Source organism: Vipera berus (genome assembly GCF_964194415.1).
Source record: "Vipera berus genome assembly, chromosome: 2".
In the NCBI taxonomy this organism is placed as follows: Eukaryota; Metazoa; Chordata; class Lepidosauria; order Squamata; family Viperidae; genus Vipera; species Vipera berus.
The window spans coordinates 166,884,419-166,901,466 of record NC_138203.1 but is presented as its reverse complement, the minus strand read 5'-3'; the positions used below and the strand labels follow the sequence as shown (position 1 = coordinate 166,901,466).

The 17,048-nt window shown below is 36.9% G+C and overlaps 1 protein-coding gene across 1 annotated transcript in view; it reads left to right on the top strand.

The window, feature by feature from the left end:
• The window catches only part of CACNA1G (calcium voltage-gated channel subunit alpha1 G), a gene marked incomplete at its 5' end in the record, with an annotated part of 457,316 nt that overhangs the window by 429,444 nt on the left and 10,824 nt on the right, over nt 1-17,048 (top strand). Inside the window, 3 exons of the mRNA XM_081320681.1 lie at nt 2,705-2,845; nt 10,467-10,601; nt 14,751-14,943. Coding sequence (XP_081176807.1) covers nt 2,705-2,845; nt 10,467-10,601; nt 14,751-14,943 — 469 coding nt within the window. The remainder of the gene's footprint in view (nt 1-2,704; nt 2,846-10,466; nt 10,602-14,750; nt 14,944-17,048) is intronic.

Here is a 17,048-nt window from a genome sequence, read left to right as displayed (position 1 = left end):
GTTCATTACCTGCAGAAATATTGCCCATTGCAAATTGCTGTAATATTTTTGTCCATTACTCAAATAGGTTGTAAACTGTGTCTGATCAAAACGAGAAGGTTAGAAGTTCTCAAAATTCTCTAAAACTGCCAATTCTTTTTTCTGATAAAAGCCTATCACAGAAGGAAAGGTCTCTCTTGATTTTTTTAAAAAAATACTTCTGAAAATAACGTTTGCCCACATTACTTTGCCAATTATATATTAAAATTGAGTGTCATTTTAATAGCTAATGGAAGTACTCTTTCTTAATTAAAATCTCTACATTCCATGAAATGGCTGATGAAAGAGGAATACAGTTCCTGTATTATAACCCTGCAGAGTCATATGATCAGCATGCTTCCTTGCTTGCATGTTCCATAAAATATATGCATTGTTGTATTAGGTTATAGCTGTGGGAACTCATGGCATCATGCACATTGGCTGTTTCCTGCATAGAAAGTAGTACTGCTGCTAAGGTATTACTCCTCTTGTTACTTCAGAAGCTTTACAGTGTATATTAATCTTAACATCTCAGAGATTTCTGAAATTGGGAGCTGACAAATGGAAATTAAGAATCATATTTTTTCAAAGATTCTTTGGCCTTCAGAATCCTGTGCGCAATCCAGGCACAATATTTTAAGGTTTCAGTCCTCAACTATTAGAAAATATATTTCTCTGGATTTAGAGCAAGCATGTATAGGATGACAACTCTTAATTATTTCTGTAATCTCAGATTAAACCCTTATCATGGAAAGTCAAAGGGAACTCAGTGATGCTGTGTATATAATTTAAACCGGAGCATTTGGATTTCAGATGGATTAGATTTGTTGATTTTGAAAGCTGACTAGATTGCAACATAAAGCTCTGCCTTTGGAGAGACTTTAAGTTCGGACTATAGCATGTATTTTGTGGCAGGAACTACCTTGAGGCCATTCAAAGTGCAGCCATTGTTCTTATACCATCTTAATTATGAAACTCATTAAGATAATCTTAAGGCTGAGTTCAGATAGTACTGTATATCCACTTCTACAAAACAATTCTAAAACTTTACTGTATGTAATAGTCCTTATTCCGAGCTTCCACAGGTAGCTAAACTGAAGTTCTCATGAACCCTCTCTGTAGTATTAATGTGACTGAAGTAAATAGGACTCTTCCCACTAAGGCAGGGATCTTCAAACTTGGCCCTTTTATGACTTGTGGACTTCAACTCCCAGAATTCCTCAGCCAGGCACGCTGGCTGAGGAATTCTGGGAGCTGAAGTCCACAAGTCATAAAAGGGCCAAGTTTGAAGACCCCTGCACTAAGATATATCACAATACTTCCAATGTAGTTCTGACAACTAACACTAATATTCCCCATGTTCATGTGTAGCCACATTTGTGTTTTCTCTTTCTAGAATTCCCTCCCACCTCTTCTGGACTACAGCCATATAAACTCCCCAATCCCTTGTTTTTTTCAGCATCCCCACACAATAGTTTCCTACACAAAGGTGATTCATTTGGCTGCATTTTGAGCAGGAAGTCCTGTTACCAGTGACCTTTTAGGTCTTTTATTTGAAAATTCCTCCCATGGCCGCAGTTCCTAGTCTAATGTTGAACTCCAAATGCTTTGGAATTATTGTACCAGATGAGGTGAAAAGAAAAGACGATATGGAGTTCTTGTAAATCACCCTTCACTTGTAACTAAAAGAACAGAAATTGTTACCAGACCAGAAAACATTGCTGTGATTTAGATTTTGAAACCAAGTTGGTGTCTCTTTTTGCATTCTGCATTACTCAAATGTCAGCCAGACTCAGGTAAGTTCTGCCTGTATCTACATCTGGGAATAGGATTAAGAGCAGAATTTCACCTGCTGTATATGAGATTTGTTTGCCAGTATATCAAGATAATTATTCCTGGCTCAAGCAGGACATAGGCAAGAACAGCTCACTGCTGTAACAACTGAGTTATAGTATTTATTTTCCAAGAACTGAGAGGAAGCATTTACATGCCTGCACCAGCAGATAGTGGTTGTGGAAAACCAGTGTTCGTTCAGTCTCTTCCTGTTTGTGTTGCATTCATTCTTTGGAGGCTAGGTCAAGGGTCTGATTTTTAGAGATTGAGAGCACTTAAGTCACAGATATGGCAAGCCACCAGCACCTCTGAAAACCATGTTATTCTCAAGTGGTTACGGTGATGCTATTGCGTGATGCCAATGCTTCATGCTGGCTTCCATTCTCACCTCCATTTGAAATTGTGCACATTTGTTTATTTCTGCTGAACTTTTTCCTTGTCATGTTGGTATGATAGCCCTGCAAAAAAGCCGTACTTCTGCCAATTAGTAAATAGCTGCCAGTGGCTGCTCTGGATGAATGTAATGTGTCCCACTGCCTTTACCATGCGTTTAGTTTCAGTCTTGTGTGTAGCAATGTCTTAGAAAAGTTCTAACTATGGTATTACTGCACTGTTGTTTTTCCCTTCTCTGTCCCTGTCTTTTCTTCCTGGCCATTTCAACAATGACTGTTCTGTCTGAAAACATTTTTTTTCTGTCTCTCTTTTCTTCCTTCTTCTGTCTTCTACATGTTCTCTCTCTTTCTCTCTCTCACTCTCTCTCTATCCTTCCCCAACCCTCCTTTTCTCTCCCCCTTCCATTTCTCTCTCTTTGGTCTGGCCTATTCTTCTGCATGCTATTTGGCATTCCTCCCAGGAAAGACACTTGTTTGATACCATATCACTGCTGATCCAAGAATCTCTGGAAGGAGAGTTGAAGCTGATGGACAACCTGTCAGGCTCTGTATGCCATCATTATGCCCTTCCAACTACTGACACTTACAACCCTGAGAAACAGGTTAATATTATGAATTTCCAAAAGGGTTTCTTATTTGATATAAAATAGACTTAGCTAAGAATGCCATTGGGTATGCATGCACCTGTAAGTTTCTCACATTAAATTCAGCATTGCTTATTTCCGAGTAAACCTTCTAAGGATTGCACTGTCAAATGAAGCTGTGGGCAAATGGATTTCTTCTTGTTGAAAATAGGCATTATTTTCAACCTAGTCTTATTAGTGTTCAATTAGAAGCCTTGCTGAATTCAGTAGGATTTAATTCCATTACTATGTATACAAGTATAATCATAACTAAATTCAAGCCAAGGATTTACTAAATGAAAAGCCATGCTAAAGATTTCTTTCTGCATGTCTTGGATCTTTTATTCCATGCAAAGTGCAAAAAAGCAAAGTGCCGTGCACAGTTTTTTATCTCCTTTTGCAGAGGGCAAAATAGTTTCTGCAAAACAATACACTAGGAGAAGATGATATCATCTTACTTTGCAAGGGTAGATTCTTCAGTTTAATTGAAGTTATTTTTTAAAAATGCATGTGCATATAGGACCAAATGAATTATCCATATGTTACTATCTTTAGAAAATGAACATCAGACAAAGCTATGGTATTTAAACTTAATAGGCAGATCCTTCTTCCTCCCCCACCCCCAAAAAATTTTAAAATGGAATTCTGCGTATACTTCTGAAATCATTTTTTTTTTGTTCCCCTTTAAATTTTCCCTGGCAATTTAAAAGGGAAAACGTAGCACTGCCATATAGTGTCTTGAGGTCAGAATCCAATGAAAAGCAATTTCCTGTAAAATAAACTAGTATGGAATTGAACTGGACAGCTTCTCTATAACTGTAGAGATAAGGTGTTGATCTTTCAATTCATCTACATGAAACTTAAGCTGAAAGTTGTGGGCTGTGTTACATGTCAACAAATGAAGAACTGGCCTGCTTATAACTAGAAATCAAGATAAGTGGGGACAGCCAAGAAAATGTACAGATATTCTTGGCACTATATTCAGTACATTCATTGGGACAAAAGGGCTGAAGTAACTTGACATTTTAAATATTACATTAATATTTAATTTCAGTATCAAAAAGAAGCTTCTTTTCTTTTTTTCCCTTTCAAATCCAATTCTGACTGAGCTAAAATAATCTAATTACAATAAAGCAATAACTTCATGTTAAAATACAGTGGAGCAAATACATCCAAAATACATAGAGGCTATGTATTCCTCTTAGGCCTATAGTACTGAGATTTTACAAAATTGCTGTAAGCTTTGTGTCAGAGTCCTTAACCAGCCCTGGTTCCACAAATGATAAATGATGGTCAACAAGGTAGCTGGCTAGGTAGGAACGTTCTGACCAGTGTTTATTGATGGCAATTAACAGCAATTAACAGCAACTAAACAGCAAATAAAGTCAGCACTGCTTGAGTGACTTGCTCCCAGTGCCTTATATACAAGCAATCCCCTTAGCTCCACCCCCCCATCCAACCAGCCAGCATCCGGAGTCCGTCCCTAAAACCGGCATAGCTGGCCTCCACCTCCCCCCTCCAGTGTTGTCTCCAGCAGTCCAACATGCAGCCAGGAGCTTCAGCTGTACGAGGGCCGGAGAGAGACCAGTCAGCATGCAGCCAGGAGCCTCAGCTGCTGGGAGGTCAGGCAAAGGGATTCCTCAGGCAAAGGGGAATTCCCCTCCCTTTCCCTTCCCTGAAATGGCAAGCCCACAGGGCTTGACACTTTATTTCTTCATTCAGCAAGCTTTGGAAGAGCCTTTGAAGCCATATATTCAGTGCTTTTTTTGTAAAAGAAAAAGGTGCCGGAACTCGCACATGTCATACAACCCGCCTTGCCTCCCCTACAAGGTTCCATCCAAAAAAGGTGCCGGAACTCCGTTCTGAGCGTTCTATGAGAAAAAAAGCCCTGCATATATTCATTAGAATCTGATAATATTCAATGTCCTTGTCCGAAGTGCTCCATCTGTAACCTTTTCCCACTGTTTTTCCCCACTAACCCAGTTTCCTGATTAAAGTTTTTGAAACTGCAACATTTGCAACACTTCTTTGGAAGCCGAGTTGTTCAGATAAACATATTATTTTAAAAAACATTTTTAATTTATATGCATTTGTATCTGTTATGTTATGTAAGACCACCAACAAAGTTTCTCTCAGGGACAGGGACAGGCATATGATTCTTGAATTTCCTTTTTGATAGTCCTTAGAACTCTCCTTAATCACAAATGTTGAAAACAGATAGCACAGATTTCAATCATTTCCAATCATTTTGAGATCTAAAAAAATGATTTTAAAAATGATTTAAAAAATGATCATTAAAAAAATAGAATGATCACATTTAAATGCCAACCCTCTCACACCTTCCATGTGTGAGCCACCAGCTGAGAATATGTATTTATTTTATTCATATCACCACTCCTGTAAAGAGATTTAGTTTGCTTAATGAAACATCAGTCTGCCAGTAAGAGTTCCTAGTAGTTCTGGTGCCTTAGTAAATTAATTATAGTTTAATTGATCGTTGAATTAAATTTGCAGATGGATAAGGATAAAACTTATTTTCCCTTAAATGGTCCATACAGATATCCTAAAAGGTATAATCACAGAAGAGTACTTCTTTCTAGGTGAGGAAAAAAAAGCTTTTTTATCAACTCCCAATTACTGAAATCAACTAATTTAAATGATTAAATTAAACACGAGTTAAGATTTCTTTTCTTCTCATTCAATCATGTCATTCTCAGAGACTGCTTGGACAAATCCCTGCAGTTTTCTTGGCAATGTTTTTCAAAAGTGATTCCTTCAGCTTCCTTCCAAGGGCTAGGAAAAAATGACTAGCCCAAGATCACCCAGCTGGCTTTGTGCCTAAGTCAGCAGTACAACTTACAGTCTCCAGGTTTCTAGCCTAGTGCCTTAATCCTACACCAAACTGGCTCTCTGAAGTTTTTACCAGATGCCTTTTCAAAGTTTGTCAGCCCACTAAATAGCAGAAAATTTGTCAGAGGCGAACAACCAGACCAACATGTGAAAGTTCAAATTAGCAACTTTATTATTTTATACCTATTTCACAGCAATCTTCCCAGCCCGACAGTTTGCTCCTAAGCCAGACTACATAAGGTTCAATGGCATTCAAGCAGGGTTAAAACTTGCCCTCTTGTGCCTACATAAAGATTCCAGACTAAATCCTCACTTGACTCCTCTCCCTGGCTTGACCACTCCCTCTCCAACAAAGTTATAAAATTTCTTGGTCAGGAGGATAAAACAAATTTATTATGATGCAGCAATTTACAACATGGTAGAGACTATATGATCTCAGCTCCATTTATCTATGCTAGTAGATTGGCCTTCACTTTAGAGAAAAGATATAATAGTTCAAGGGTGATTTTCTCCAAAATATACTTATCAAATCAACTTTCATTTTTATCAGCTGAAATAACAAGTACTAATATCAGTCTGGAAACTTCATTTCCAAGAATAATTTAAGACAGTGTCAGCAAGCCAAACAGACCAGAGAGGAAACATGTCAAGATGTTTATTGTAAAGCTACTGTCATGGTTCCCGATAGATGAGACCAACTAAAAAAACTTCAAGGCAAGGATTTCTTCCTTAAAGAACATTTTTATTTGGCTACAAAATAATGGCACGTACAAAGTTGAACCCATGACTAAATTCCCCTCCCCCTGGTTACAAAGTTGAAATTCCCACCCCAATTAGATGTCATAAATCACATTCACCAATTGCTATTAAATGCGGGCACTCCTCCCAGATCTCCAGCCTGCCAAAACATAATCAGCAATGACCTTGGTTCCCATACCTAAGAATTGTTATGGCTATTTTAAAACTACACTTCCCCTGCTCCTCCCTTTCTAAATATGTGGCAACCGAAAACGAAGTGAAAATGGCTTCAGTTCAATTCGTTGCAGCATTGACAGCTACATTAACGGAACCTTGCAAGTCCAAATGTACAACTCTCCCACCATTACTTTTTACTGTGTGATAAATTAGGCAAATCCTTTCTTCTTTTTCTGCCCTCTGTTCAACTGTAGCCCCCTCCCCCCTTCTTTGTCTGGTTGTTCCCCAGGCAGCATCTCTTTCCCTGATCTCCCAAGGTCATTCCCATATACCATTATATTTAGTTACTTTCCATGGGACAGAGGAGAGTTGAGAGGAATTTTTCAAGATACCTGCTGTTCTATCCATTTCCAGAATGTTTGCCCTACGTGGAAAGTAAAGAATTATTATTTTAATTTTTATTGACGATAACATGAAGATTTGTCTTGTTCAAATTGAGATAGTATTTAGTTCTCAATCTCAGTTCCATTCACTACCAAATCAAAATTTATAGGAAATCCTTATACAGTAATTTTGAATTAACAATTCTAGTCTTAGACTCCAAATCCTCCTTACAGCAGTTATCATGGAATGAAACTCAGCAACTTTCTTACATATTTCAGGAAAATGGAAAATTAACAGGAAATAAACATGTTTTCCTGTTCAGTCAATTCAGCCAGCCAATTTACATCTGTATTAATATAGAGCCAAAATTAATACCTGGAACTGTACAAGACATGCAAAATGCATACTATGGATTTTTTCAAATAGGGATACAGACAGTCTTAGAGAAGAATGTTATTGTACCTGCAGTCCAGAATTGTGGATGACATAGCATAAAGTATAGCTTGTAAAAAAGCTATTGTGCACTGAACAGACAAAATATTAGTAAAGCAATTAACTAGCTTAAACAATCTCCTGCACAGACTATGTTTATAATAGTATAGTGCTAGAATTCTATGCCTCTGTAGATTAGTTTCAAGTGCACAGAGCTTATTTTGATGTCATTTTGCTCTATCTTTGTTAAATTAAAAAATGAAGTGAAAAGCCACTGTAATTTAAATCTATAACTATATTTTTCCAAGGAGAAATGAACTTGCCTATAAGAATTAAGGGTGCATAAGAATCCTCTATGCAATTTACTTTTAGCCAATGTTTTAGCTGACAAGTTCTCATATATGCCTCTATATCGGAAACCTAATTGCAATCTGGGAAAGCATTGGAATGCAGCAATGGATGTGAAACATCACTGTTATAAATTTAGCCTTGTACTGTTTCTAATGCTGTGTGTGCACCATAAAGCATCAAGCTTAGTACCTTTGCCTTAAAGGCTTTTACTGCTGCAGGGACAAAATTATTGCCTTTGCTGCTAGCAAATTGAGTTGGAAGGGGGCTTTTTTGGCAAATGTGCATTTGGTTCTTCCACATTAAAGAGGATTTGGAAGATAACTTCTACATCTTTAAAATCCTTCACTTGCTCAATGGTGACATTATTAATCTTCCAATTATGCATATATCTGCTGCATGTAAAGATTACCGAGAGTCTTTAGTTTTGGTGTAATATTTTTTTAACATTACTTTGTTATAGTATATTGTTAATTGCAAACTCAACCTTAGGTCCAACTGGGATAAGGATAAAGTCACTGCATTGCCAGTTATATAGACACAGGCTAGTTCACCAATAGTGGAAGATATTACTCATTTTTGGTTCAACTTGAGTAATAGATTCCTTCTTGAAAACTAGGGTTTGCTTGATTCCTTCTTGAAATCAAGAGTTGGATATGCAGTTTGGAGGGGTACATCTGACTTGCATATAAGTATTTTCGTATAGTGTAATAATCTACAATAGAAGATTATTTAATGCAATAAATTGAGATGTCTGGCCAATTTATTTGAAACAATCTGTCTTGAAACATTAATTTTTTTCAAACAATTATTGGGAGGCATTTTTTAAAAATCAATGGAAATAAATTTTAAGAGATATAAGATACAGAGAGAGCCAGTATGGTCTAGTGGTTAAGGCACCAGGCTGGAAACCGGGAGACGGTGAGTTCTAGTTCTTTCCATAGCCGTGAAAGCCAGCTGGGTGACCTTGGGTCAGTCACTCAGTCTCAGCCCAACTCACTTCACAGAGTTGTTGTTGTGGGGAAAATAGAAGGAGGAAGGCATATTAGAAGCGTTCACCACCTTGAACGGTGGGATATAAATAATGAACAAGTAAATTTAAGACATAGGTTTATTGGATATGCACTAAATAGATGAACATATTCACTCAGCCCTTCAAGATAGATCATGGCATACATACTCCACAAGAAATACTGGAGCACTTTATTAATATAGGGTATACATTAGTAACAATCTTGAAAGCCTAACAGCATTTCCCTTCCCTCCCTCTTATGCTGAAGGGAGTCGAGGCAGAGTCACTTCAAGTTTCTTTCTAAACCTTTCTTCTTTTCCTAGGTTAGTTCATGTTTCGCTGACTCCTACATTCCTTCTCCAAGGTCATTTCTGTGGTTCTCTATGTGTCCTGCCTTTAACCATGCTGTTGGTGTGATTAAAGGCCTGTGTAATCTATCTCCCCTTGATCTTGAGACTTGGAATGGAGAGTTCATCTTTATTTTTGCTTGGTTCTTTTTTTAAAAAAATTGCCTATCTCCTGGCAAAAAAGGGATTGGGGAAAAAAATACTCTTCTTAGGTGCTCAGTGTATGAATTCCAGTTTTGAGTATTAATTTCACCTATCTGTTGTCTATAAAATTAAAGAATCATTGAAATCATAATTGCTAAGTTATTTTAGCTCTCCTATCTGATGTTTATCTTTTTGCAACATAGAATTAAAAAAAAGATTACATTGAACCCTTGATAGTTAAATATAAAGGCTAGATCCGGTGTGTTGTGCTAAGAGTTTTTCTGCTGCATTATACAATGGTTCTGCTTGAGCCTGGGACAGTAAAGTTTTCAGAAGATTGGGATAAGGCAGGGGTTGGCAACTCCTTCAGATTTCAGATACTTGATCTTGTGTGATACCAGGTGCTTCTTCTCCACCAAAGAACAAGCCAAAATTTCATGAGATTGCTAATTTGAAGAGTTGTGCAACTTTTAAATTCAAATTGCTTTAACGTTGCTTCAAAATCATTTTAATTGGGGCAAGTTGCACAATTTGAGGAATAACATTTATGAAGGTACCCAAGGACTCTGTGTTGCCAAGTACTTTGATAAAGCCCAGGGATCCTTCTGTTCAAAAAATTAGGGGATCATAGCCTTTTTATATGCAATTGGATTTAATTATATACAGTAGTTCCTTGGTCCTCAGTTTGCTAAATTCTTTAAAGCAAAAAAAAAAAAAAACCAACCCCTGAAAACATCAGAGACAGTGACTACTAGAAAGAGAGTGCTGCCCTAGTGTTTTGAAATTTGGAGCTATAGAATTATATTTCTGAAAATATGTATCATTTGAATGTAATTAGGATAGTTTTGAAATGTTCTGGAGATGCTAGCACTTTGATCCCTCAAAGACAGTATTATCGGTGCAGTTTGTGGTTTCCATTTTGCTTATTTGTAACCCTGGTTAAATTAATTAGAAAAAAAGGGAAGAAGACCCCCCCCCAAAAAAAGTTTACTTGCTTTTTTTCTGATGATCTTAGCTACACAATAATGTGCATGACATAAATGCACTTAATAGCAGGGGAAGCACCTCACTGTTTAAAAGATAATGATTGTGGTAATAGCTTTCTTTTTTCTCAAAGACTTTATATGTGTCCTGGTTTCTTATGTTTGATCATCTCTCCCTTGTTTAGATCCCTCTAGCTGAGATGGAGGCTTTGTCTCTGACGTCAGATATTCTCTCTGAAAATTCCTGGTCCTTAGCTCTGACGGATGACTCTTTACCTGATGATAATAACACACTCTTACTTAATGCCCTGGAGAGCAATGTACATACACTGGTCACTGTATTTTATGATGTTTACAGGGTTCTAAATACTGTTATCAAGAGAGTAATATCAGCTATGGCATTTTCAGATGAGCAGTTCTTAACCTTTTATTAGCATAAAGAAATCTGTCCCATTGGGATTAACCTCAATACTACCTTTGAAGTGTATTTGTACTCCTTGTTATGTGTATTAGCCACTAAGAAAATCAGATTTTCTTGAAAAGTATATCAAGCAACATCAAGGTGATTACAGTTATATGGAAAATGCCATGATATAAGGATCCCACTTTGAATCAAAACTGTTACAAACAGATGACTAGGAAGTTTTCTCAACTTACGCTCTAAAATTTTAATCAAAAATGGCTTTTTAAAACATTGTGAAACATTTTTATCAGTATTTTGAGCCCTGCTTTAACCATCTCCTCCTGAAACATTAGATATTATTAGCTGCTTAATAGCAATCAAATGCTTTATTTCTGCTGTACAACAGACATAACTCCTTCCCAACATTAAGTTGATCCATTCTTAATTTGCTCTTGTTCACATATCTACCTTTAAGCTGTGTGTCGTGTTGATGAATTCTCTTATCATTCTAGTAGATTGCCATAACAGTTATTACTTGTGTGGGACACATCTCTTTTAAACCGTGACGGTATTTCCCATCATGCTTCATGGCATCATTTGCAAAAGACTTAGAAGGCTCCGGTGAAAGTTTTCGAATGGTGAATTTCCATTCAAAATGAGATACCAAATGAAGGGGAGCATTTTACCATCTATCAAGATAAATCATAAAGTAGGATTATGGCTCTGGCAAACTCTAAAGTCCCATAGATTACTTGTATCAAATCACAAGTCAATCCATTCACTTGACGAAAATATTAAGACCTCTTACTTCAGACAAACCATAGAAGCTTGTAAACAAATTTAAATATTATTTAAGAATGCATACCTTCAGTATGAATAATTCAAATTGTTTTAATGTGAATTGCTTTTATATTATTACATAATATATAAAAAACCTTTCAGCACTATTATACATTTGAGAAAACCTATGTTTTTAAAATGTGGCTCTTTAATTTTAAAAATATTTTGGAAGAGTTCAATATGTTACAAAATCCATCATTTGTTTTGTTTTAATGCCAGTTTCAGATATATCACAAATATAAAATGAGTTTTATTTCTTCTTAGGGAACTATGGGTATAACTGCACCAACTGTGTTTCACAGTGTATTAAATTAGCAAATGTTATGTTTGGCTTATAATATTTAGACTTAATCTGACACATTATCCCACTGTGTTTTCTTAGTATGATTTAGTCGTAAGAAATGAATTCTTCATAAAACTGCTACTAATTAAGATTTGTGCTTAAATACAACAATGGAAAACATTATTGCTTTTCATCTAAGCTATCAGGTCATTCTTACTCCAACAAGACCCAAGAGTTTATTGTAATTATTATTAACAGTTTATTTATGTTGACTTATTTACTAATCTCCATGGATACTTTCACTCTTGTTGTTTCAGACTGTACAGTATCCAATTATTTTACAGTTCTATAATTTGGCAAAGTTAAATATCTAAGAACACATGTGTGCATTCATATTCTTTTGAAAAATCAGTAAATTTCTAAAAGATAGGGTTGGATCCCAGAGATCATCCGTAGCTTCGGGGTGAAATATCATCAATATGCTGATGATACCCAGCTATTCATCTCCACCCCGAACCAACCCAGTGATGCCCTCGATGTGATGTCCCGTTGTCTGGAAGCGGTACAGATTTGGATGGGAGCAAACAGGCTTCGACTCAACCCGGCCAAGACTGAGTGGCTGTACATACCGTCATCTCGTTTAGTCCAAGAGGTTCCATCTCTGACTATAGGAGGAGATATGTTACCTCCCATTGATAGAGCACGCAATCTGGGCGTCCTCCTAGATTCACGACTCAGTTTTGAAGATCACATTGGAGCCGTGGCTAGGGGGGCATTTGCACAGATTCGTCTTATATACCAATTGCGCCCCTTCTTGGACCGAGATGCCCTACGTACAGTCACCCACGCACTCGTTACCTCCCGTATTGATTACTGTAATGCTCTCTACATGGGGCTGCCCTTGAAGACCACCCGGAGGCTTCAGCTGGTGCAGAATGCAGCTGCACGGGTTGTGATGGGAGCTCCCCGATACTCCCATATTACACCCCTCCTGCGTGAGCTGCATTGGCTACCAGTTGCCCTCCGGGTGAGATTTAAGGTGCTGGTACTTACCTTTAAAGCCCTACATGGCTTAGGTCCGGGATACTTGCAGGACCATCTGCTGCCGGGAACAAATTCACATCGTCCAGTACGCTCACACAGAGAAGGCCTCCTCAGGGTACCGTCAGCTAGGCAATGTTGGCTGGCGACCCCCAGGGGGAGGGCCTTCTCTGTGGGAGCGCCAACCCTATGGAATCAGCTCCCCCCTGAGCTTCGGATGGCCCAAAACCTCCAATCCTTTCGCCGCGGCCTCAAAACACACCTGTTCCACCAGGCTGACCTAGACTGACAGGCATTTTAATTAATTTATATTTAGTATTTTTAATTCATTTTTTAAATTTTCTAATTTTAATTTATTGCACTGATGTTCTCAATTTCAGTTTTATCTTGATTTCTGTACTTATTATATGTTTTGTTGTTAGCCGCCCTGAGTCCTTCGGGAGATAGGGCAGGATATAAATCCCATCAATAAATAAATAAATAAATAAAATAAATAGTAAGTCTATTCTGAAGTATCCTTTTTAAAAATATATATATTCTAGATCCCAAACTGAATGACAACCCACAACTATTCCATCTATCCTATCTTAACAGATTTTAACGTTTCTATTTCTGCTAAGAGAAATGAAACCATGGGAAAAAGTAGGAATGATTTTGAAGGCAAAGTGATGAAAGCCTTATTTGGAAGTAGTAACCTGTATCTGCTCAGGCTGACAGTATTGTTAGAAGAGCAAATGTATGCAGAAAAGCAAAGATAATAAAAGTTTTTTAAAAAAATACTATATGTAGACAACAGAAGGAGCAGCTGGTATAGATTTATCTAAACCATAATGAATGTCAATTTTATCTTGTCACATGAATTTCCACAAATTGCACATACATTCATTGAAGCTGTCTGGGCATAGCCCAGTATTTGCCATAAAATGAAATATATCACTGCAGTAGGGAGGGGAAAATAATTGATATAGCAATTCCACTGATTTTAATTGAATTAGGATATCATCTAATTTAAGAGATAAAAAAGACTTGATAGTAGTGTACAATGCATTTAACTGTATTTATCTGAATCATTAGCTATAGATAATTCTAATATCTAAATCCTGAATTGAAAACAAGAGTTAAATTCATTCTATGTATTAGGAAAATTTAAAACTATTGGCTAAATCTACTGCATAAAAGGTACTCTATTTATATTTTGTTTCACTGTGAATTAGATTAGAAAATCTAACATCATATTTCAGCTGGAATGAGACCAGAGACTTTTGTAACAGTACATTTTTATTATTTAGATTTTTTTCTTTTAAAATATTTTCCTTATTGTTGAAAATACATTATCAATGTTCCTTTGTAATTCTGCTTGTAAATGCAGGCTTATTTTTAGCAATACAAAATAAAGGTCACAAACAGAATATACTTTCCATAGATAAACGTAGCTCCCTGTTTGTTAAAAAAAAATAGCTAGAATTATGAGCTGATTCCTGCAAAAGCTTCCTGTGAGAGGAAGAGATTGAAATGATTTGTATTACTCATTTAAAAGACTAAAGTTTTGCAAAGCGTGCAACTGTTAACCAAGCCTTGAGGCATGATGCTTGTTCAATTAATCCCGAAATAGTCATGGTTTATTGTTGTAATGTTGTTTCTCTGTTCCCCTGTATTGTATATTTTGTTTTTAATGTGGTTCATTCTATGTTGGTGCTTTAGTAATAGTAAAAATGTAGGATTATTGCTTCCTGGTCAACTCATGTGTGCAATTTCATTTGGTTATACTAGAAGTTGTACAGCCTAATAAATTGCATGCTCACCACATTTCATGTCTGTTGCAGTGGTTGTCACCACAGTTCCAATACACATATGCTTTTTCCACTTCTGTGACATTCTCTTTCTCTTTTTTTCTTTTTTTAGACTGATATTCCTTCCATTAATGATGACCCCCTGATTCTCTCATCAAATCAGGATCTGCTGAGAGTAGGGAAGACTTCTGTGGGCCGCACCCATTCTCTGCCAAATGACAGCTATATGTTTCAGGCTCCAGATACCGGCCCCTTTGATACTTCCTCAGGAGAAAAAAACTCATCTCATCAAAAATCTCAGTCAGGTACAAAGCATATTGCCTCAAAAAAAAACCTTTTAAACATACAAATGTGGTTTCCCAGGTAGAGCTTTATGGAAGTGTTAGTTTGTTTGCTTTTTTTAGCCTTGGATATAATTTGCAAGGTGTGTGGAAAAGTCTAGTGCTGAGACTGAAATTCCAGATCAGAAACTGACAGATAACTCCCTTTGTTGAATTGAATGGGCCTTGCACATAAATCCATACAAATCCCAACCGACTTGAAATGGAAATGGATGATGAGGACAAGAAGCAAGCTGGGCTGGCAGGAATGCTCAATTTCTTGTTGCTTCTCTGCTAAAAGCTCTTCTACCAAGTTTTATATGAAATAGCATGGCAATTATTTAGACCAGGGAAGAGTGACAGACCACCTGCCTCACGTTGTTTTACCACTCCAGATTGGCCCACCTGAAACAGCTTTTTCCACGAATCATACACCCATGTAACGTAGAGCAAGGCCCTTATTTTTGAAAAGAACCTGGGCTTTTCTAGGAATGGCTCCTTGCTCAAATCTTTTGATGGTTAAACTTGTCCTTCACTGCTGTACGTACACTCATCAAGTTATTTCATGTCATCACTTGTTTTCTCAATTGTGGTATACTCTTAGGTATACTTTTTTTTAAGATGTGAAAATTGAAACTCAAACTTGCTAGATTAATTTACAATGGATGCTAGGACAAACTAAGGCTCTCTTGTGACATTGCCACCCCTCTTCCTAACACAATGAAAAGCTGTGAATCTTGCTGTGGCACTGCTGAAAATTCTGCCTGACCAAACACAGAGCGGTGGAATAGGTGGGGAAGAAGAATATACAGTACAATGAGATTGCATCTCCAACAATATTACAGGATGAGAATAGGGAGTGATGCAGTAGTGTTTATTTTGTGTGGCAGCCCTTTATTAGCCACTCCAACTTGTTTCAGACTGAGTACTGCTCTCCCTTAGCTGTAATGTGAAGTGATAGGACAACATCTGTACAGTATTCGTTTTTCTAAAGAGTTGAAATTGCACAATCACTGGTCTCTGCAATGAAAAGCAATCTTATTAAAGTCCCCGGAAGAAGAACCAAGGGTTCCTTAACAAGAATCCTAAGAGGGCGGGCTGAGACTAGTTTATTTCCTAAATCTCTCTCTCTCTCTCAGAAAGCCTGTTTCAGGATCAAGGAGAATTTATTGTCAAGTGTCTTCACCCAGCACTTGAGAATACTGTTCAGAAAGATACAATATGTGAAGAGGTTAGTGGAAAGATATTAAAATTTGCATATTAATTGCTGTTTAGCAGCAGGAATGAAAACGCAGAAACTATAGCTATTAAGCCAAGCAAGGGTACCTTGACACTTTAGCTTAGCATAAAATAATGTAAAATCACATGCAGTATTCAACATAGCATAACTTAAGAGTTTATAAAATTATCCATGTGTAGAATGTCAAAATCAAGGAATCAACCTTGATTTCAGGACAGCACAACAAAATCTAAACAAACAAAAAAACCACTAGAGTCTAATGCAGTATCAGCCTAGTTGGTAATACAACAGAAAACTGAAGTTTTATAATGAAGATGAACTACCATGTAGACATAGCATATACTTTTTAAAAAATACTAGAGTGTCCATAATTTATATTTGCATATGAATATAAATATAAATAACATTTGTAAACCAGCTATGAATCTCAGTTCCCTAGGCAGTGTATAAATTTCTTGGCAATACAGGATAAAATAAAAAACTAGTAACGTATTTCATATAACAATAAAAGTCATAATAAATGCAGCAGCTAAAGTCCCAGTAGAAGCTACATCAAAACAATATTCTGTTTTCCCAAAATGCTTGGGACATGGTACCCCAAACTTTAAACTGGTGTCCTCAAATTCCTGGGAAAATAAAAATGTCCAAGGATTAATGTGAAGACTCCCCCCAAAAAGAGATCATATGCCTTTTAATTGCTTCCAAAACAGAATAGGTCTTTTTCTTTCAGCATTCACAAAAAATGAGTTGCCATCCTTGAAATACAGTGGGAGATGGGTTTCTTCTAGAACAGTGGCTCCCAACCTTTTCCATACCCCACACCCCTAGAATGCTTCTGATATATACTTGC